General features: G+C 41.4%; 1 protein-coding gene across 1 annotated transcript in view; it reads left to right on the top strand.

The window, feature by feature from the left end:
* Nucleotides 1–22,885, top strand: part of LOC126273243 (venom dipeptidyl peptidase 4-like) — a 327,710-nt gene that overhangs the window by 176,007 nt on the left and 128,818 nt on the right. Inside the window, exons 10-11 of the mRNA XM_049976788.1 lie at nucleotides 16,551–16,686; nucleotides 22,549–22,769. Coding sequence (XP_049832745.1) covers nucleotides 16,551–16,686; nucleotides 22,549–22,769 — 357 coding nt within the window. The remainder of the gene's footprint in view (nucleotides 1–16,550; nucleotides 16,687–22,548; nucleotides 22,770–22,885) is intronic.

Here is a 22,885-nt window from a genome sequence, read left to right as displayed (position 1 = left end):
GACTTAATGTAGTAGCTCTTGTTTCCTGTCAACTAGTTTCAATAATTGCTGAGGGTTACACAATTCTTGGTAAATTAGCATTGATCGCATTTCTAAGGTTGAGAACATTACACAGAGGAAGAACAGAAGATAGAAAACATTTCTTCTAGGAGCGGCAGTCGCGCGAGTTACGCAGGGGAGCTTCTGTGAAAGTTGCAAAGTAGGACATAAAGTACTGGCAGAAGTGAAGCTGTGCTATCCAGATAGTTATGCACGGATAGCTCAGATGGTAGAGAACTTGCCTGTGAAATGCTGAACATCTGAGGAACTTGGCCAGAAATAAAAGTCATAGAAGTGGGAGCTTCAGATGGCCAAGGGTTTAGAAGTAACAGCATTTTTGGAGCGGGTCGTGTGAACATAAGCCATTTACGTTACCTCAGTTACCAGGCTGCGGGTAGCGCAGTGAAAAGAGTGCAGAACGGTAATTCGAAGGTCGTGAAATCGAGTCTATAGAGGGGAGAATTTTATTTGCTACTTCTGAGTTACTCACATTGCAAATAAAACGAAATAATGCTCAATATATTTTAGCTGATATGATAAAACCTTGTGTGAAAGAGAACAAATTTCTTCTGTTAACTGACTCGAGTGGAGAATGAACAAGTCCACAATTCCATGATGCGATTTTTCAAGATGAAGAACGATTAAAGGAGCCACCAAAAACACACCGCTGTTCAAAACCTGTAATCTACTTTTATCGTCAGCCTAAGAATTTGATCAAAAAGATTGAAAATTTGTCTCGCTGAATGAGAAAAAGAAATCGCATCCCGAGAAGATTGCAACAAAATATATTTCATTGAACATCACAGGTTATCTTCACCAATAACGGCAAAATGATGCGTTACGTGTGGTTTACTGTCAGACTGTGCAATGAGAGAGAACCCTTTTTTAATGTAAACCAAATTTGTTTTGTACGAAATCTTTAAAACAACTATCCATATTAATATTGTGGTGTTTATAATGTGTACAAGATGCCGAGAAAATTACTGCTTACCCTGTTTTTGCGATAAATATCACCCCAGTACTTGTAAATCATTAACTGTATAATAAAGTCTAAGACAAAAAAAAAGAAAAGAAAAACAACGACGCACCACAAGGGAAGTATCCGAAAACAATGGATCAAATAGCTCTGATGGTTCAAATGGCTCTGAGCACTATGGGACTTATCATCTGAGGTAATCAGTCCCCTACCCCTAGAAGTAAGAACTGCTTAAACCTAACTAACCTAAGAACATCACACACATCTATGCCCGAGGCAGGATTCGAACCTGCTAGCGTTGCGGTAGCGCGGTTCCAGACTGTAGCGCCTAGAACCGCTCCACCCTGGCCGGCGGAAGTATCTCAATTGGACGGAAATCAGTAAAGTTGATTTAATGTGGGAGCAAATAAATGAGTACAATTGCATAAAAATTGGATCATTTATTCAAGAGAAGGAGTTTCACAAATTGATCAAGTCAATAACGCGCTGGTTCACCTCTGGTCCTTATGCGAGCTGTTGTACGGCTTGGCACTGATTCTGCCAAACTGTGCCCAATTGGCGCGTTGAATCGTCAAAGTCCTGAGCTGGTTGGAGGGTCCTGACCATAATGATCCAAATATTCTCACCTTGCTGGCCAAGGTACGGTTTGACATGTGCGAAGACAAGCAGTAACAACTCTCGAAATGTATGGGTGGAAATTATCTTCCTGAAATGTAATCCCAGGATGGATTGCCAGGAATGGAAAGTAAACGAGGCGTAGAATATCGTCGACATACCGTTGTGCTGTACATGTACCACAGATGACAAATAAAGGATCCTGTTATGAAAAGAAGCGCCATCCCACACCCTCACTCCTAGCTGTCGGGCTGTAAGGTGGGTGACAATCAGGTTGATACCTATCGCTGTTTGGAGCGTCTCCAAACACGTCTTCGCAGGTCATCGAGGCTCATTTCGAAGCGGGACTCATCACTGAAGACCTTCCTCTCCAGTCAATGAGGTTTCAGGCAGCAGACGTGTCTGGAGATGCTCCAGACAGACGCTGGACACCAACCTGACTGTTGCCTGCCATTGAGCCCAACAATCAGCAGTGATGGTCTAGGAAGCCATTTCTTTTCATGGCACGACGCCTTTGGTTATCAACTGTGGCACCCATAGAGCACCGAGATATGTGGACGATATTTTACATCCAGTTTTATTGCCCTTCATGGCAAGCCGTCCAGGGCTTACATTTCAGCAAGAGTTTCTACTGCTTGTCTTCGTGCTTGCCGTATCCTACCTTGGCCAGCGAGGTCGCCGGACGTCTCCTCAATTGAGAACGTTTGGAGCATTGCGGACAGGACCCTCCAACCAGCTAAGGATTTTGACGATCCAACGCGCCTATTAGAAAGAATGTGGAATGATATCCCACAGAAGACCATTCAACACCTTTATCAATCAACCCCAAGCCAAATAACTGTCTGTCAGCGATGGACCAAAGAGTTATTGACTAGCTCAACTTGTGAAGCACTTTACTTTGAAAAAAAAATATCTACTTTTTTTTTAAGTGTAATTATTTGCTTGCCATATACATCAAATCTGCTGACTTCTGTCCCATTCGGAAAGTTTCCTTGTGGTGCATCTTTTTTTGTTTTAGAGTGTAATTGAAGCACCAAATTTCATTTATGAAGTTCTCATGTATATTTTACACTTCCTTCCTAGAAATTTATTTATAGTCCCAAATTTTCCTTTGCGTTTCTTGTTTGTCTTTTGCGAAAATATTAATAAATTATTAATTAATATTATTAAATACATGCAAGATTATTTCAGTTTATTTATAGTGTAAGTAAGGTAAATGTTGAAAATAAAAAATCTTCTGCAAAAGGCCTCAAACCCACAACCTCTGATTTACCATTCTGTACTCTTTCCACTGCTCCAACCGCTACCTCGAAAGTAAGTTAATGTAGACGAGTCATGCCTCACCCGGCTCACGACAAAGTGCTGTTATTTTCGAAACCTTTGGCCAACTGGAGCTCCCACTTGTGCTGGCGTAAGCTGGCACCAGCACATCATGTGGTATAGTGGTTATGTGAAGATTGACAAAGGTCAAAAGCCCGCATCTTGTGGTCGTGTGGTAGCGTTCTCGTCTTCCACACCCGGGTTCCCGGGTTCGGTTCCAAGCGGGGTCAGGAATTTTCTCTGCCTCGTGATGGCTAGGTGTTGTGTGCTGTCCTTAGGTTAGTTAGGTTTAAGTAGTTCTACGTTCTAGGGGACTGATGACCATAGATGACCATAGATAGTGCTCAGAGCCATTTGAACCATTTTTTTGAAAGGCCAAAAACAGACTCGCAGGAAACACGCCACCAACGCCCTCTTGGCCGCCAGTATTTAGATAGCTGCCGCGGACCAGAGGGGCAATTAGTTCGACTCTGTCACAGTCGCAGCCCAGAGGGAATCGCAGCAGCAGGTAGCTCCGCCGTATCGCCATGCAAGATGGCTGTGTGGTCCAAGGCACCTTGTCACAGTCTGCACAGCTCCCCCCGTCGGAGGTTGGAGTTCTCCCTCGGGTATGGGTGGGTGTGTTGTCCTTAGCGTAAGTTAGTTTAAGTTTGATTAAGTAGTGCGTAAGCTTAGGGACTGACGACGTCAGCAGCTTGGTCCCATAAGACTTCAGCACAAATTTGCATGAAAAAAAGCTCCGCTGGTAACTCAGAGACAGGTAGCACATAACAACCATAATTGTCAACATAGTGGACTTTGTACTCCACTAGCAGTGAGGCTAACGTGGACTATACAGAAGAGCTGATACCACAACGAATATCCTGAGTTATGTAAACTTTCCATTCTTGTGAATAAAGAATGCGGTTAATCTGCACGTGCAGTTTGTGTTATAGAAATAGGACAGTAGCCACCAAACGACATCTTCTCCATGGTACAGCTCTACAGAGACAACGAGGTGACATAAAGTCACTTCCGTCACTTTGGTTTTTGGCCAAGTCCTGTATACACTATACAATCGGTGATAACGAGTAGGCAGGGTCCCCTTGTAAGTTCCCCAGGGAGGGTCCTAGTGTGTAGAGCTATTGGCCAGATTGGCCTCAAACGATAGCTACTGACAGGTCCCTTGTGACGACATCAACCAGCACAGCCTCTTATTCCTGGTAGACCTGCAAGACTAAGAATTTCCTCATTACAAAAATGTTCAGCACATGCAGTCGGCTGCTTCACACTCGTTCTACATATGCGCCATCACTGGTCACATATCCTAAAACACCGCTGCCAACGTTGGTGTGGAAATTTACCTTGCCGCTTGCTGCGCTGGTCAATGCGGTACAGCTCAGTTCGCTGTTTCAGCAAGCTTACCTCCCTCGCTACATTGCTTCAGCCTTGCTCAGGTATTACAGTGACGACATCCCGACTCACCCGTTTTCAGCGGTGGTGCAATACATCGCTCAGGTTCACACTAATATGCTCATATATAGTCGGTACACTACAATAGTGTGCTACTTGTCAGGAAGCATGTGTTAAAAGTTTACCAACGTTGTATGCAGAGAAGACTTAAAGAACTAAAGTACTTTATCGCTACAAAGCGACACTGTTTGCTTTTATTTTGCACGTAATAATTTCAGTGTCACTAAGTGTTGATACGTAAATGCTGTTTACATTTTACGAATTAATATTTTTGAATAAATGTTTCGGTTTTATCAATGAATAGTTGTTCTTATCGACTAAAATAAATGAATTTTTAGATAAAATATATTTTTTGCTAAAATATAATTAAATTTTTTTTATAAAAACATGAAATGACGTCGCCCAAGGATAGAAAAGATGGAGGTCCATAGTTTTGGAAGTCCAGTCTTTCGTCAGCTCAATGCTGATCTTTGTTAAACTATCTATATTAGCACCAAGTTCAGAAGATGCACGTGGACAAAATGATATGGAAGAAGATATCGTAAAATTATCTCAGTCCTAGATTAAATCTGACAGAAATACGAAAAGGCAAGAATCATTTAGAGAGGGCATTCAGGAAGAAACTGAAGAGCTCAAAGAAGAGGTATAAGGTCTTGTAAATAATTATAATGTAAACGAAGATAGGACAGTGCACCAGATGAAGAGGGTGGGAATGAAGAAGAAACCACTGAAAGTAGGAGCAATGTTCCAGAACATCTAAGATTTGACTTCATTAAAATAGCGAGTGAAGCATTTCAAAACAAAGATGGAGCAATTGGCTGCTAACAGATAAGGCGATAAGGATAAGACAAAATGAGCTATTGACAGCGACGTCTGATTGCTTCTGTGTCAATCACCCAAACGGTGAGAAAGTCCTGAACACGTGGATGTTATACTACAGTTTATACTATTTTTCCTGTAGGATCTTAAGCACAGAAAAAAGTTTCAACAATACATCTCAATTTGTTACTAGTTTTCAAGCTTGATGGAATCTTAGTCTGAAAGTTTACAACCATGACACCTCAGTGAAAGATCAATCTTGTTTTGAAAAATACGGAACTTTACGAAGAAGTCCTATTTCCAATAGAACATAAAAAGATCGCTAGCTGCACTAAATCTTCCATTCCGTGGGCACTTTGAGAGCATATTCTGGCAGAAAAAAAGGAATTTTTCTGCAGCTGGTCAAAGTGTTATCTAAGTATGAGGCTGTACCAATGGCACATCTGATCAGACTAAAACAGTCCACTCAGAAATAGTCGGGCAAAATATATAAAAGTTATTTATCCCTCATTACACAAAATTAATGTATCTCACATATGCGAGAAATTTTTTAAAAAATGTTTTTAAATGATATAAAAAATTCTATGTAGTTTTGTATCATCTTTGACAGCATGCCAGACAATTCGCTCATAGATCAAATCAGTGAATCATTCGTCACATGCACACACACACACAAAAATAATAAAAAAAGTTATTTCTATGTTATGTACAGCAAACTGGGAAGAAAGTCGTTAGCATAAAAGAAGTTATTCAACAAGATGGTCTGGATATAACAATGTGGCGAGGACAAGGATACGACAATGCTTCTACGATGGGTGTAGTTCAACCAAGATACGTGAACGTAATCCTAAGGCATGCTTGTACCCAGTGCAAACCATTCAGTCTGTGCGGATTACATAACAGTTCCATTATGTGTAACTTTTTTTGGAATCTTATAAAGTATGCACGTGTTTTACTCAACTTCTACCCACAGACATTCATGTACACTGAAGAACTGTCTGATTCTTCGAAAAGCATAGAAATCAGAAGAACTGGTCAACCCTGTTGTCTGCATTATTTCATTTCTCACTTTTGTGTTTTTTCGTGTCTTAGAAGAAGTCAGCCATGTTCGAAAGTATTTACAAGTTCGGAATTTGCATTACTAAGACGAGAAGTGTTAAGACAAGAGAAATTATCTTCCTGATGAAGGACTTCGATGTATAGAGGATACATGTGACAAGATGGGGCATTCTTATGGAAACATAGAAATATGAAGAAGAAGAAAATAATGCCTGGAGAGAAGGCTACAGACGAGGCGTTGATTTTGTGCCAGGAACTGAGAAGGTCAATGTTAAGAGCGCATCGACAGGTTTTCAGAAGAAACCGATACACGCTACAAAACCATGGAACGATAGCAGATGTTTTTGCTGTTACACAGCCCAGAAATCTACTTAAAACCTCAGAACAGAAACTTCCCACGATTGAAAAAAGTTTAGTTGACAATTAAAATGAGATTTCCAGATGACATCCTTGCAGGACTCTGTGCAGGCCAGTCCATTACGGGGATGTTATTGTCGTGTAACCACTCCGCCACAGGCCGTGCATTTATGAACATGCGCTCGTTCGTGTTGAAAGATGCAGTCACTATCCCCGAATTACTCTTCGACGGTGGGAAGCAAGAAGATGCTTAAAGCATAAATTTAGGCCTGTGTTGTGATAGTGCGACGCAAAACAACAAGGGGTGCACGCCCCCTCCATAAAAGACACGACCACACCGTTTAACACCACCGCCTCCGAATTTTGCAGTTGCCACGAGACACACCGGCAGATGACGTTCACCGGGCTTTCTCCATGCCCACACACAGCCAGCGGATGGCCACTTTGTGTACCGTGATTCGTCACTCCACACAACGTTTTTCCACTGTTCATTAGTCCAACGTTCACGTTCCTTACACCAAGCGAGGCGTCTTTTGGCATTTACCGATCTGATGTGTGGCTTTTGAGCAGCCACTCGACCATGAAATCCAGGTTTGTTCACCTCCTTCCTAACTGTCATAGTACTTTCAGTGGATCCTGATGCAGTTTGCAATTCCTGTGTGATGGTCTGGATAGATGTCTGCCTATTACACATTACGACTCTCCTCAACTGTCGACGGTCTCTTGCAGTCGATGTCGGCCTATACGCTTTTATGGTACGTGTTCCTTCTCGTTTCCACTTCACTATCACATCGGAAATAGTGGTGCTAGGGATGTTTAGAAGAGTGGAAATCTCACGTACATATTTATCACACAAGTGACACCCAATCACTACGTTCGAACTCCGTTCCGCGGAATGCCCCATTCCGCCCTCTCACGATGTCATTACTACTGAGGTCGCTGATATGGAGTATCGGGCAGTAGGTGGCAGCACAATGCACCAAAACGTATGTTTTGGGGGGGTGTCCGGACATTTTTGATCAAATGATGTAATGGCAAGCAGTCGAAGTTCCAAAAAGAGAATCTCTTAAATTGCTCACCATTAAGATTCTTTCATTTCGTAGTTGAATACGAATTTTCTGAATCTGCTCCCAATCTCATTTTGGCGTTAAGATTTGTCTTAGATCTGTGTGTGTGAGATGAGTTTTTCAAAACTCAAACTGTTTAAGAAATATCTTAGGTCCACTACGAGCCTCTAGTTGGGTACCTTAGTCAGTCGAAAATAGTGTAGCTAAAGGTACCAATTTTGATTACACAGTTTCAAGATTTGCAGCAAAAAAGTTAGAATGAAGAGATTCTGAGCCACACTTTGAAGTCATCTATCACTAAGATGATAGTTGTTATTTGTGTTGCTCCATTAATAACCAGTCAAACTATGTTACTTACAAAAATGAGTATTACTTATTTATCTCCATTCATAAAAACATTGCGTTTTGCTTACGTTACTGTATATGGTGAAGCGAAAGTCGCGCACTCGGGATTCACAGCGCGACTCCTCACATGCCAGCGATAAAAAAATGTCTCTCACAAAATTTCGTCCGGTGAGTACATCCGGCAGAAAAAGGGCGTTAAGGAGTGACAGTCTGGCAACACTGTAACTACATGTATTGTAACTATCTCTGTCAGCACGTAATGGTTGTACTGTGAGGTTTTGGTTAGCGTGTAGCAGGTCGAGGGTTCGATCCTGGGTTGGGGCGCATTTTTTTTATTTGCTAAATTCATTCTGACATTTTATTTTGTAATATACACCATTTCTTAAGTCACACTATCCTAAATTTACAACATTTTGTACCGCTGAACATAAGAAATACGTGGTTAGGCAAATAAGAAATAGACAGTTGAAACAAATGACCTGTCATAGAACAGAATAACTACAAAAACAATATTAGTTTCGAAATGCTAAAGGTGACAGCACAGTACAATAACACAACATCTATTTGTCATTTATACTGCACGTAATTGAGGGCTCAGACATTAGCAACTATTGATAATAATAATGTACATATTAACGACCGCATGATCTTCCCAACAGAATATGTTGTCCTCAGAACAACAGAAACCCAAAGCGACCTCCCCCGAGGCCACACATTGTGCAGCTCACCGGATCATACAGCTCTGGTCCCTTCGACCAAAGGTGCATGCACAGTAACGAGAGCAGCATGGACATGCCCTACCAACTCTTCCACATTCTTCGGCTGAGTAGACTACATGTACTCCTTCAGGTGTCCACACAGGAAGAAATCCAAGGGATTTAGGTCAGGTGAAAGCGGTGATGCAACTGGACCTCCACATCCGAGCCATTTCCCTGGAAATGTTCTGTCCAAATACTGCCGCACATTAATTCCAGAGTGTGGAGGTGCACCATATCCTCTGCCAAACATGTAGTGAAAAATCTTCCAGCGCATCAGGCAGATAGTTCGAGAGGAATGCATAATACCTTCGTGCAGTCAACCAGTCATACAATATGTAGGGCCCAGCCACCTGTCGCCCAAGATCTCGGCCTAGACTTTGATACCAAAGCGAACTCGGTATCCACGGTCGTGGGTGATGTGCGGGTTAACCTCACACCAGTGGTGGACATTGTTCATATTGAAGACACCCTTACGAGTGAAAGCTGGTTCATCTGACCAAATTACGGTTTTCACGAAGTCATCGTTGGCTTCCTGTTGTTATTGGAATCATTCACAGAATTGCAATTTTCTGATGGCGATGTGCAGTATGCAGGTGTTGCCTGAAAGCATAATGATAGGGGTGTAGTCCATGCTCGTACAGCATGTTAACGATGATACTTTGCAAGACATGCAGCTGTCTTGCTACGCTACGTGTACTTCACTGAGGTTCTTGGTGTACAACCAGAATAGCTTCCTTAAAAGCTAGGGTACAGCGAGTCCGTGGACGAACTCTGTCACGCGATGGTGGAAGGAGACAACCTGACTCCTGAAGGCGCAGCTCCAGATGACAAAACACATTTTTACTGGATGGCGTCGACGAGGATATCTAGCAGCAAATTCACGAGCGGCAACACCAGACTGGTTATCACATGCACCAAGGACAAGAAGCATATCCACATATACATCGTTTTTCTATGCCACATGTCTGCCACACTGATTTAGAGATTTACAATGAGAAAATTCGATACGTGTACGCGTGTACATTGGAGTCTGTCACGGGAGCGTTACTCCGCTCACTTCTAGTCCCTGGACAGAGCATACAGTATAAACTCACCGTCAGTCCTGCGCGCTGTCCCATCTAATGCACTTTATCCTTCTGACAGATATCGTTCTGCGTGATTCATCCCGACACCGCTAACCATGAAATGTTCGGTTTCGAATTACACTGTTTCCCTGACGGTAATAGACGTGATGTTTCCACATCCTAGCGATAGAATGATAATAATAATAATAATAATAATAATAATAATAATAATAATAACACAGCAAACCCAGCAAAATATCGCCCCATAACATGCCTACCAACAATATGCAAAATATTAACTTCAGTCATTACACAGAAATTAATGACACATACAACACAGAACAAAATTATAAATGAAGAACAAAAAGGCTGCTGCAAAGGAGCACGAGGGTGTAAAGAGCAACTGATAATAGATGCAGAGGTGACATATCAAGCCAAAACTAAAAAAAGGTCGCTACACTACGCATACATTGATTACCGAAAAGCTTTTGATAGTGTACCCCACTCATGATTACTACAGATATTGGAAATATGCAAAGTAGATTCTAAATTAATACAGTGCCTAAACATAATAATGAAAAATTGGGAAACCACACTTAATATCCAAACAAATTCAAATAATATCACATCACAGCCAATACAGATTAAGCGTGGAATATACCAAGGAGACTCATTAAGTCCTTTCTGGTTCTGCTTTGCTCTGAACCCATTATCCAACATGCTAAATAATACAAATTATGGATATAATATTACTGGAACATACCCACACCAAGTAACACATTTGCTATACATGGATGATCTAAAACTACTGGCAGCAACAAATCAACAACTCAACCAATTACTAAAGATAACAGAAGTATTCAGCAATGATATAAATATGGCTTTTGGAAAAGACAAATGTAAGGAAAATAGCATAGTCAAGGGAAAACACACTAAACAAGAAGATTACATATTGGATAACCACAGCGACTGCTTAGAAATGATGAAAAAAACAGATGCCTATAAATATCTAGGTTACAGACAGAAAATAGGAATAGATAATAAAAATATTAGAGAAGAACTAAAAGAAAAATATAGACAAAGACTAACAAAAATACTGAAAACAGAATTGACAGCAAGAAACAAGAGAAAAGCTATAAATACTTACGCTATACCAATATTGAATTACTCATTTCGAGTAGTGAAATTGAGTAACGCAGACCTAGGAGCACTCAATACACTTACACGATCACAGTGCCACAAATATAGAATACATCACATACATCCAGCAACAGAAAGATTCACATTAAGCAGAAAGGAAGGAAGAAGGGGATTTATCGACATAAAAAACCTACATTATGGACAGGTAGACGATTTAAGAAATTTATTTATAGGACGAGCAGAAACTAGCAAAATACACAAAGCAATCACTCATATAAATACATCGGCTACACCACTGCAATCCCATAACCATTTCTACAACCCTTTAGATAACGTAACATCAACAGATACGAAGAAAGTAAATTGGAAAAAGAAAACACTGCATGGCAAGCACCCGTATCATCTAACACAGCCACACATCGATCAAGACGCATCCAATACATGGTTAAGGAAAGGCAATATATACAGTGAGACGGAAGGATTCATGATTGCAATACAGGATCAAACAATAAACACCAGATATTACAGCAAGCATATTATTAAAGACCCCAATTCCACAACAGATAAATGCAGACTTTACAAACAACAAATAAAAACAGTAGATCACAACACAAGCGGATGTACAATACTAGCAAATAGATAATACACCAGAAGACATGACAATGTAGCAAAAATAATTCATCTACAACTTGCCATACAACATAAACTAATAAAACAACACGTTGCCACATACAAGTATGCACCACAAAATGTACTGGAGAATGATGAATACAAATTATACTGGAACAGAACCATTATAACAGATAAAACAACACCACATAACAAACCTGACATCATACTCACCAACAAAAAGAAGAAATTAACACAACTAATCGAAATATCCATACCCAATACAACAAGTATACAGAAGAAAACAGGAGAAAAAATTGAAAAATACATCCAACTGGCTCAGGAAGTCAAGGACATGTGGCATCAGGTTAAAGTTGACATCATACCAATTATACTATCAACTACAGGAGTTATACCACACAATATCCACCAGTACATCAACGCAAAACAGCTGCATCCAAACGTATATATACAACTACTGAAATCTATAATTATTGATACATGTTCAATTACCCTAAAGTTCCTAAATGCAATGTAACATATACCATACAGTTAAAACGAAGTCACGCTTGATCAAGGTCCGCGTCACTTTCCATTTTTAGCAAGACATAACGTCTGAGAAAGGAAAGAAATAATAATAATAATAATAATGTATTGAGATACGTACTAAACAGCATGCGGTTACCAAACTCAGTGCTGAAAGGCATAATTAGTGGGACCATGGTGATAATACATACAAATAGTAACCGAGTTTGGACGTTATTCGCAAAGCACATTGCTAGCCCTACTGGTAACGTAAGGCCTTAACGAAATGTAGGCCTGAACGAGGCAGGTATAATAGTTGGTACTAATCTATGAGACCGTTGGAGGAAGGTACAAGGGAAACAGGTTTCGCATAAAGTAGATAATGTGGTGCGAATAAATTCAAGCCCACGATGTGGAAAGGGCTTCTCCCAAAGCTGACCGATCTTCCATTTCTACAATTGTAGCTTGTAAGTGCAAATGTTTTCTGGAGGACCCGCTGCAGTCGCTGTTGACGATTATGATGCCATATACCCTACCACATGGACTATATTTACCAAATAAAAAACGTATGCCTCAACCCAGGATCTAACCCACGACCTCCTGCATGCTAACCCAAAACGTTATACCCTGTACCAACTGCACGGTACATCCAATATGTACTGACAGAGAGTTACCACATATATAGTTACAGGGTTGCCAGATTGTCACTCTTTAAAGTCCTTTTTCTGCCGGATATACTCGCCGAACGAAATTTTGGGAGAGAGATTTTTTTATCACTGGCAAGCGAGGTGTCGTGTTGCTAAGGTCGAGGGCGCGAATTTCGCTTCACCTTGTAGGTTTAGTCGGGGTTGTGGAGAGGACAGCAGGCGGCACAATTTAAAACACTGCACCAGGTGCCAAACTACTGAGGTATTCCACTGCTTCACTTTTGTCTGCAGGCTAGTCTTTAACATAGAACATATTTCTTTTAGTGCTCTAACACATTTTGTGTCTTTTGTGACATCTTTACTTCTGGTGTGAAAAAGACACAGTTTCAGCTTACATTCATCAATTAAAACAGTCACGTGTTGTTTACACGAAGCTGCCATAATCTGTTTTCTTTGTCTCGAAATGGATTTGTCATCACGTAGCGAGAGCTGTGAAGTGTACCGCTTGAAAGAACACGTATGAGTGAACGCTTCGGCTTCTATAGGCAGCATTTGTGTAACATCGAATGCACTTCCTCGCACGAATACAGATTTGCCTTCAGCTCCGAGAAACATGCAGCAGCAGGGTGGGGGTGGTGGTTGGGGGGGGGGGGGAGGTTACTGGGTTTAGAAAGTCTGCACAACTCCGCAGAATCTTGTTATGCACTAAAAGAAACATTGAAATGGGCACACAAGAAATTCCTACATAATTAGTGCAAGTAGCAGTTTCTCAGCAAGGTGGAAACTCTGTTAAAAGCTACAGAAGTTGTACAAATTTAGATACAAGGAAATTTATGCATTTTGAAGCGGCTGATTTTACACTCCAACACCCTCATATAGTAAAAGTTATTTTTGTAATAAGTTAAGGGTATAAAGTACAGGCATGTATAATATCGATTAAAAATGAATACATTTTTTTTGAGTCATCATTCTGTCTGGTTTGATGCGGCCCTCCACGAATTCCTTTCCAGAGCCAATCTCTTCATCTGAGAGTTGCAATTGCAACCTATGTTCTCAATTACTTGCTATATATATTCCAATCTCTGTCTCCCTCTCGAGTTTTTACCCTTTACAGCCCCATCTAGTACCATGGAAGTTATTCCGCTGGTATCTTAACAGATGTCCCAGTATCCGGTACCTTCATCTTATCAGTGTTTTCCGCATATTCCTTTCCTCTGCGATTCTGTGCAGAACCTCCTCATTTATTTTCTTCTCAGTCCACCTAGTTTTCAAAATTCTTCTGTAGCATCGCATCTCAAATGCTTCGATTCTCTTCTGTTCCTGTTTTATCACTGTCCTTGCTTCACTATCACACAATGCTGTGCTCCAAACGCATAGTCTCAGAAATTTTTCTTCTAATTAAGGCATCGTTTTTCTAGTAGTAGACTTCTTTTGGACAGGAACGCTCTTTTTTCCAGTGCTATTCTGCTTTTGATGTCCTCTTTGCTCCGTCCGTCATTGGTTATTTGGCTGCCTAGATAGCATAATTCGTTAACTTCATCTACTTAGTGACCTCTTAACTTCATCTACTGACCGTAAATTCTGATGTTAAGTTTCTCATTGTTCTCATTTCTGCTACTTCTCATTAATTTCGTCTTTCTTCGATTTACTCTCAGTCCATATTCTGTACTCATTACACCATTCCATTCAGCAGATCATATAATTTTTCTTCACTTTCACTCAGGGTAGCAATGTCATCAGTGAATCTTATCATTGATATCCTTCTACCTAGAATTTTAATTCCATTCCTGAACTTTCTGTTATTGCCATCATTGCTTCTTCAATGTACAGATTGAACAGTATGGGTGCAAGACTACATCCCTGTCTCAGGTCCTTTTTAATCCGAGTACTTCGTCCTTGGTGTTCTATTCTTATCATTTCCGCTTGGATCTTGTACAAGTTGTATATTATCTGTCTATCCCTACAGCTGACCCCTATTTTCCTTAGAATTTTGAACATCTTGCACCATTTCAAATTACCGAATACTTTTTCCATGTCGACAAGTCCTATGAATGGGCCTTGATTTTTATTTAGTCTTGCTTCCACTATCAATCGCAAGGTGACAACTGCCATTCCCGTTCCTAATGTCAAACAGATCATCATCTAACACAAACTCAATTTTCTTTTCTCTAGTTCAGTATATTATTCTTGCCAGCAACTTGAATGCATGAGCTGTTAAGCTAATTGTGCGATAATTGTCGCACTTGTCTTCTATTGCAGTTTTAGGAATTGTGTGGATGATATTCTTCCGAAAGTGAGATCGTATATCGCTAGACTCATACCTCCAACGTGAATAGTCATTTCGTTGCCACTTCTTCCAATGATCTTAGTAATTGTGGTAAAACGTTATCTATCCCTTCTGCCTTATTTGATCTTAAGTCTTTCAAAGCTCTTTTAAATTCTGATTGTAATAGTGAATCCCCTCTTTGTTCTATATCGATTCCTGTTTCATCTTCTATCACATTAGCCAAATATTTCCCCTCGTACAGGCCTTCAATTTACTCTTTCCATCTATGCGTTCTCTCCTATATACTTAGAATATTATAAGTAATACATATTAATTATTATACAACAAGCGAGAAATGAATTTTTTTTACAGAAGAACAAATGGAGGTAATTACAAGAGTATGCTACTTACAGTAGGTTGAATGTCTGTAGAATTTGGCACTGTAGAGTGTGTTCCAGAGTAGAGCCTGCTGCAGCTATAGATATGAGTGGTGTCTGTTTCGCCAGACATGCCCGACAGAACAAATTGTTCAAATGGCTCTGAGCACTATGGGACTTAACTTCTGAGGTCATCAGTCCCCTAGAACTTAGAACTACTTAAACCTAACTAACCTAAGGACATCACACACATCCATGCCCGAGGCAGGATTCGAGCCTGCGACCGCAGCGGTAGCGCGATTCCAGACTGTAGCGCATAGAACCGTTCAGCCACTACGGCCTGCCCGACAGAACTGATGCCACTCCAGATGAAGCAGCTAGGACACATACACGAATAATTGGGATGAAAGGAATGGAAAGGAAACGTGATGGTGAATGGGAAGGAAATAATTACTTCCAGCCGCATAGGGCCTTGCGGCTATGCAACGGTGAGAGTTCAAAATTCGCGCGGGACCGGGGTTCAAACCCAGTTGCTTCACTTCTGCAGAATAGTTGCATTAACCGCCTCGGACATCCGGACACGCTTTCCGTCAAACTCAAATTCCCAACCCCCCAGCCCATTAACGCTCTATTCGCAGTTTCCGACTCTCGTAGATCGGACGCTGGTTGTGCATCTACGTTGAAACTTTTTCCAAAACAGCTTTTGCACCCATAGAATTGTAGATATGAATGTTGTCTATTCTGTCGGACAAGGCAACTGGGAAGTCTGTTTCCTATTTCTTTCCCATTCCATCACCTTTCCATGTCTCTCACCCCAGTTATTTATGCTGGAGCTAGTCGGTGGCTAGACTACAACAAGGACTAGAAATGTTGACGATTGCGGAATCAGGGAAACATCACACATATTAGATTTAAAAGTACATAATAGTGTGTGTTGAGACAAGTTTATACCTTAAAAGATGCCAGAGGAATTAATTCCTTTCTCATAATAATAGACAGAAGACTACATACTTCAAACTAAAGTACATAATTTTCTAACTATCTCTCAAGTTACATGCGTATAATTTTTCTATTTAAGCGGTTGTATAACAGAGAGAAACAACTTTTTATTACAGACATCACTACCTTGATTCAATGGCGTGGGTTGACGACAACACCGTAATGGCTTGGTGGATGAATCGCACTGCAAACGTAAGGCAAGATGTGATCTACCACCTTTCAAATGACGTGAAGCAAATTGCTGGGGAAAAGGTAAAGTACTTCTTCCTGAATATGGTTTTATACTAACCGTTCGTTCCGTAGCATTTGGGCTGCAATACTGTAGCGTGAACAGACAGCTGAGGGGGGAATATCTATACAGAATCTGAAATTTGATTTTTCTACAAACAGTCCACAATTAACCAACAAGTGCACTGCTAATACCCATCTTTCTATTAATCATACAATAACGTTTGGTAACATCGACATATATGCACATTTCAGTTAGTAACAGATATGCCAGTCCTAAAACCCTAGACACGTAGCTCCATTCTCTAAGACAATGGTACAAAATGATTCCAAACTGATTCACTCGTCTGTACGCACATGAGTCAGAACTGGGGAGTTGCGTTAGAACTTGACTCTGCCAGCACCAAGCGTGATGTTTACAGGGTTGCGTTGTTTCACTGCTAATTGCATAACTGTTATTCAAAACGTACGAATTTGCTTGTGTTCTTGTCAGGTCTTAATATTTTCAACTGGCAAACCCAGCAATGCTTTGCATTTGCTGAGTGTATATGGGAATTGCATATACATCCTAAATTACATCTCCCCCTCCCCGCTTTCTCTGCTCATCCTCTCAACCCCCCTCTCTCAGTACAACTCCTCCTTACACACCTCTCTGTGTCTAATCTCCTCCCTCCCTCTCTGCCCATCCCATTCTTATCTCTCTATATCCGCCTCTGTCTGAATATTCACTTGCTCTGTGTAACTTCTTCTCCCCCCACCTCTCTGTGCACAACCTCCTCTCTCTGTCTCTGTCTCTGTCTCTCTTTCTCTCTCTCTCTCTCTCTCTCTCCCTCCCTCTCTCTCTCTCTCTCTCTCTCTCTCTCTCTGTTCACATGCTCCTCCCTCTCTTTCTATGTCTATTTTCGTCTGAATTTTCAGTAGAGCATTGTGTAAAAATTTGAAGCAAATCCATCAAGATTTTCCAGATTTTTGGTAACAATATTTCACCTTTATGTATTAAACACACATTGATAAACGTAAGAAAACAAATACAAAATATGTAAAAAATATATAGCTTAAGTCCGTCAGAATGTTAGTTAATCGCGTAAAAATTGCAAGTAATTCGGTAAAGAACTTTTAGAGATATGCGGTAACAACGCTTCTCACTTTGTATATTTCTTATATATGTATAAATTATGTATCTTTCAAAAATTTATAGCGTATGTCCGTCCGAACTTTCGTTAGAGTATTGAGTAAAAATTTGTAGTAAATCGGTCAAGAACTTTTCGAGACTTTCGGTAACAACATTTCCCCTCTATCAAGGGTGATTTCTTCCATCGCGTAAAACTCTAAGGATTGATCGATTAGAGGATACGGAACAAAAAACGTCTAATTATTCATTATTTCCTGCTTCCTGAGACAACCCTATCTGAGACAAACGGCGAAACACTGTCGCAAAAATTGAAAGGTGCGGCTGTTTTCGGCGGGATGGGTCTCCTGATACTACCTTGCTGACTGCCGCCCGTTGCAATTTGCCTTTCCGTATGTATGTATTGGACTGGGGACCTAGAAACGACGGAGAGGCTTCGTACCCGCCATAGCCCTCAGTGGTACACAACCCCACAACAGGCTACAACAGTCTACTCACCCCACCGCCGCCCCACACCGAGCCCGGGGTTGTTGTGCGGTTCGGCCCCCAGTGGATCCCCCCCCGCCAGGAACGTCTCATTCCAGACGAGGGTAACCCCAATGTTTGCGTGGTAATTATGGAGTACGCTTACGTGGAAACGGTGTTAGCGCAGCAATCGCCGACATAGTGTAACTGAGGCGGAATAAGAGGAACCAGCCATTGTGTACAACGCTCTATCACATCCACTTCAAGGTGAGTCAGCAATAAAAGTGAATCGGACACAACATTACCAGTCACTATGGCAGGAAATGGAGGTAGGGCATGACGTATGAGGAACAGTGCCAACTTCTAGGACAGGGCCGGCAGAACGCTGCACAGTATGCAGACGTGCGGAAGTGCTGCACATGTGCGCGCGTGTGCGACAGCGACATCTGTTATTAGACATGCGTCCTAAATGAACGGCGGCGGCTTCACTTCCAAGTTGTGCAAGCAAGAACGCAACATATCCAGTCTCGTTTACCCCTGGTGACCGCAACCTTAACAGAGAAGTACTGAGAAATGGCAAGTACTGTGAAAAAGCAAAGGACGGGAGATCTATGTTCTCAGTCGTTTAAAACTGACTGGGAACTGCAATTCTTTTTTGTAGCCGTTGGTGAAAACTCACAGCGTTTGCTGTGCCGCCGAAAAATAGGCGGTCAGCGTAAGTTTTCAATTGAAAGACATTACAATACATATCACAAAGACGAGTGTAGTGTACTCTACAGTGAAGATCGGCAAGCAAAAATAAATGTCCTTAAGAAAATGGATGAAACACATCAACTCGATTTTACTGTACGTCAAAGTAACTCATACTTCTTGAACTCTTATATTCTTGTGTTACATTTACGTCTGTTTTACTGTACGCTGTACAATTCACTATTTTCAATTTTCCAGAATGACAACCACACTAAATCTTCTCTGCGAGCAAGTTTTAAAATCGCATTAAGAATTGCACAATCTGGGAAACCCTTTTCCGAAGGAGAGTTTGTGAAAGGGTGTCTGATTGATGCTGCAGAACTTGTGTGTCCCACGAACGTTAGCAGGTTTCAAGAAATCAGTCTATCCAGACAAACAGTGACAAGACGTATCAGTGCTATGGCCGGCGAACTGCACAGGCAGCTAATAAATAAGGCTAAATACGTTATTGCTTTCTCTGTTGCGCTCGATGAAGCAACAGATCTTACAGATACAGCCCAGGTTGTGATATACATACGAGGTGTCGATAACGCACTTTGTGTAACAGAGGAGCGACATCTGTGCGTAGAAACATGCACTACATGAACGCTGACGGCTGCGGCGTGCACGCTGTGACCCGGAAGTTGGACATGTGCAGGAGCACCGCACGCGTGCAGAATTTCTGGCCGGCCCTGCTCTAGGAGGAAACCATTCACACTCTAACTGTGGCTGCATGATACAGCGCCCATTAGGCCGCAGTCTCTGTAACAAAGTATGACTGAATAAATGGTCTCCAGCATGGAAACCATGCATTTCCAATCTTAAGTTCATTAGACCTTTCTTGTTCCGCTTCTTCTCATCGATCAATCCCTAGGCATCGTACTTGGTGAAAAAAATCACCCTATGTATTACATATCTATTTGTATATTATATACATATATAAACTGTCAAACCGATTTTTTTGTTTGTTTACAAAACATGTAACAGCAGGAATGAGAAACTGAAGGCACTGTTTTTTAATTTTATTTTTCATTCAAAGTACTGTTAAACCAGTCGATCAAGCCGGCCTCAATTGATGGAATCTCATAACTCAATTTAATTTTCGACTTTTTCGGTGGTTTTTCCAAACATTTTCTTTCATACAATCCTTGTCCTAACAATAACGAAAGTAACAACAAAAATTCAATCAAATCATTCAAGCCATTCTCACTTGATGACTTCTCATACATATGGTAATTTATTTTTATTTCTATGAATTTTTAAGGTACTTTATTTGACATAATGAAACAACTTTTATGACGTACCCTTTGCAAATACATGTGTACAATACAACCCGTTTTAGACCACAGATGGCACTGGGTTTAATAAACACAGCAACTAATGACTAAATACTACTAAGAATTTTCCATTCACTGTATGTAGGAAACATGATATTCCTGCACAACCACCAATACAGTAACAAAGGTTTCAACAAATTACTGTAAAAACGATTTGTGATGCATTGTTTCGTGCATTCTTTAAACTTTATCCTCAACTGTAAAACAAAAACAAATTGCAGCAGAAAATGACAAACGAGTGGCAAACAGATTAAGTGTAAATCTTTTGTAGAAGGACAGGGCATAAATATGGAACACTTCTTGTGACATTTGGTCGCACTGTGTCAAAATTACTACATTTCTCATTTACTTGCCATTTGGTATTACTTGCCTTCTACAGTCCATGGAAACGTCATATCTATAGCTAAGGTTTCGTTTACGCACGTTGCTTGGCTCGCCACCAAGATCGACTGATTAACAGATTGATTCATTTGTTTCTACCAAATTAACGACATATAATATCCGAATAAATTGTGAACGCTATTGGGGTAAATCCAGAGCAGAAGCTTTATCTCCAATAAGTATGACATTCGTGTTCTTCTGGCTAGGAACTCTTAAATCCAGTCTCAAAGCGGATTGTATATAATTCATTAGGTGACAGTGTGGGAGCTTAACGAACACCATCGGGAAGTCCTTATAATCGGCGAGTAATTCAGTTAATAACATGTACGACCTGCGACACATTTTGAAATATTAAGAGCGTTTGTACAGGAACGAAGTACACTACTGGCCATTAAAATGAAGATGACGTGCTACACACGCGAACTTTCACCGAGAGGAAGAAGATGCTGTCATATGGAAATGATTAGCTTTTCAGAGCATTCACACAAGGTTGGCGCCAGTGGCGACACCTACAACTCGCTGACATGAGGAAAGTTTCCAACCGATTTCTCATACGCAAACAGCAGTTGACTCGGCGTTGTCTGGTGAAACGTTGCTGTGTTGCCTCGTGTAAGGAGGTGAAATGCGTACCACCACGTTTCCGACTTTGATAAAGGTCGGGATTGTAGTCTATCGTGATTGCGGTTTATCGCATCGTGACATTGCTGCTCGCGTTGGTCGAGATAAAATGACTGTTAGTAGAATATCAAATCGGAGAATTCAGGAGGGTAATACGGAACGCCGTGCTGGATCCCAACGGCCAAGTATCACTAGCAGTCGAGATGACAGGCTCTTATCCGCATGACTGTAACGGATCGTGCAGGCACGCCTCGATCCCTGAGTCACCAGATGGGGACGTTTGCAAGACAACAACCATCTGCACGAACAGTCCGACGACGTTTGCAGCAGCACGGACTATCAGTACGTAGGCCATGGCTGCGGTTACCCTTGACGCTGCATCACAGACAGGAGCGTCTGCGATGGTGTACTCAACGACGAACCTGGGTGCACGAATGGCAATGCGGTGAACGCACATTGGAAACGTGTATTCGTCATCGCCGTACTGTCGTATCACCCGGCGTGATGGTATGGGGTGCCATTGGTTACACGTCTCGGTCGCCTCTTGGTCGCTTTGACGGCACTTTGAACAGTGGACGTTACATTTCAGATGTGTTACGACCCGTGGCTCTACTCTTAATTCGATCCCTGCGAAATCCTACATTTGAGCAGGATAATGCACGACCTCATGTTGCAGGTCCTGTACGAGTCTTTCTGGACAGAGAAAATGTTCGACTGCTGTCATGGCCAGCACATTCTCCAGATGTCTCACCAACTGAAAACGTCTGGTCAATGGTGCCCGAGCAACTGGCTCGTCACAATACGCCAGTCACTACTCTTGATGAACTGTGTTATCCTGTTGAAGCTGCATGGGCAGTTGTACCAGTACACGCCATCCAAGCTCTGTTTGATTCAATGCCCAGGGGTATCGAGGCCGTTATTACGGCCAGAGGTGGTTGTTCTGGGTACTGATTTCTCAGGATGTATGCACCCAAATGTAATCACGTGTCAGTCCTAGTATAATATATTTGTCCAATGAATACCCGTTTATCATTTGCATTTCGTCTTGATGTTGCAATTTTAATGGCCAGTAATGTATATGTTTCTATCGTATTAACGAGTACATTGAATATGCTGTATGAGTATCACATGTAATAACCTACTTTATCGTAGCTTACTCTGCATCCATTATCGATGCACTTCTCGTTTCGTGATGTATGATGCTGATGCCACATTATTACGTTCTAGGTCTTAAAAATAGAGCAGAAGAACGGCTGGGTAGACATACATCCAGCGTATTTCCAAAAAGGAAAGGAGACTTCAACTTACGTGACGATCCTGTGGCAGCCGCATGACAACAACGTCAGTTTCCCTCACTTGGTCAAAGTGACCGGGAATTCCACGAAAGCCATCACATCAGGAGAGCTGACAGTCACTAAGATATACGGATGGGCCCCCAATGGCACAGTGTAAGTACCTAGCGAATACTATTAAATCCGTAATATCTTTAACTGATCCCTAAACTGGCTTGTATGGCCAAATAAAAAAACTTGTACGTCTCCACCATGTAGTGTTTGCACTTGCT

This window comes from Schistocerca gregaria, chromosome 5 (genome assembly GCF_023897955.1).
Source record: "Schistocerca gregaria isolate iqSchGreg1 chromosome 5, iqSchGreg1.2, whole genome shotgun sequence".
Classification (NCBI taxonomy): Eukaryota; Metazoa; Arthropoda; class Insecta; order Orthoptera; family Acrididae; genus Schistocerca; species Schistocerca gregaria.
Note: the sequence above shows the minus strand (reverse complement) of the source record. Positions and strands in the feature narration are given on the sequence as shown.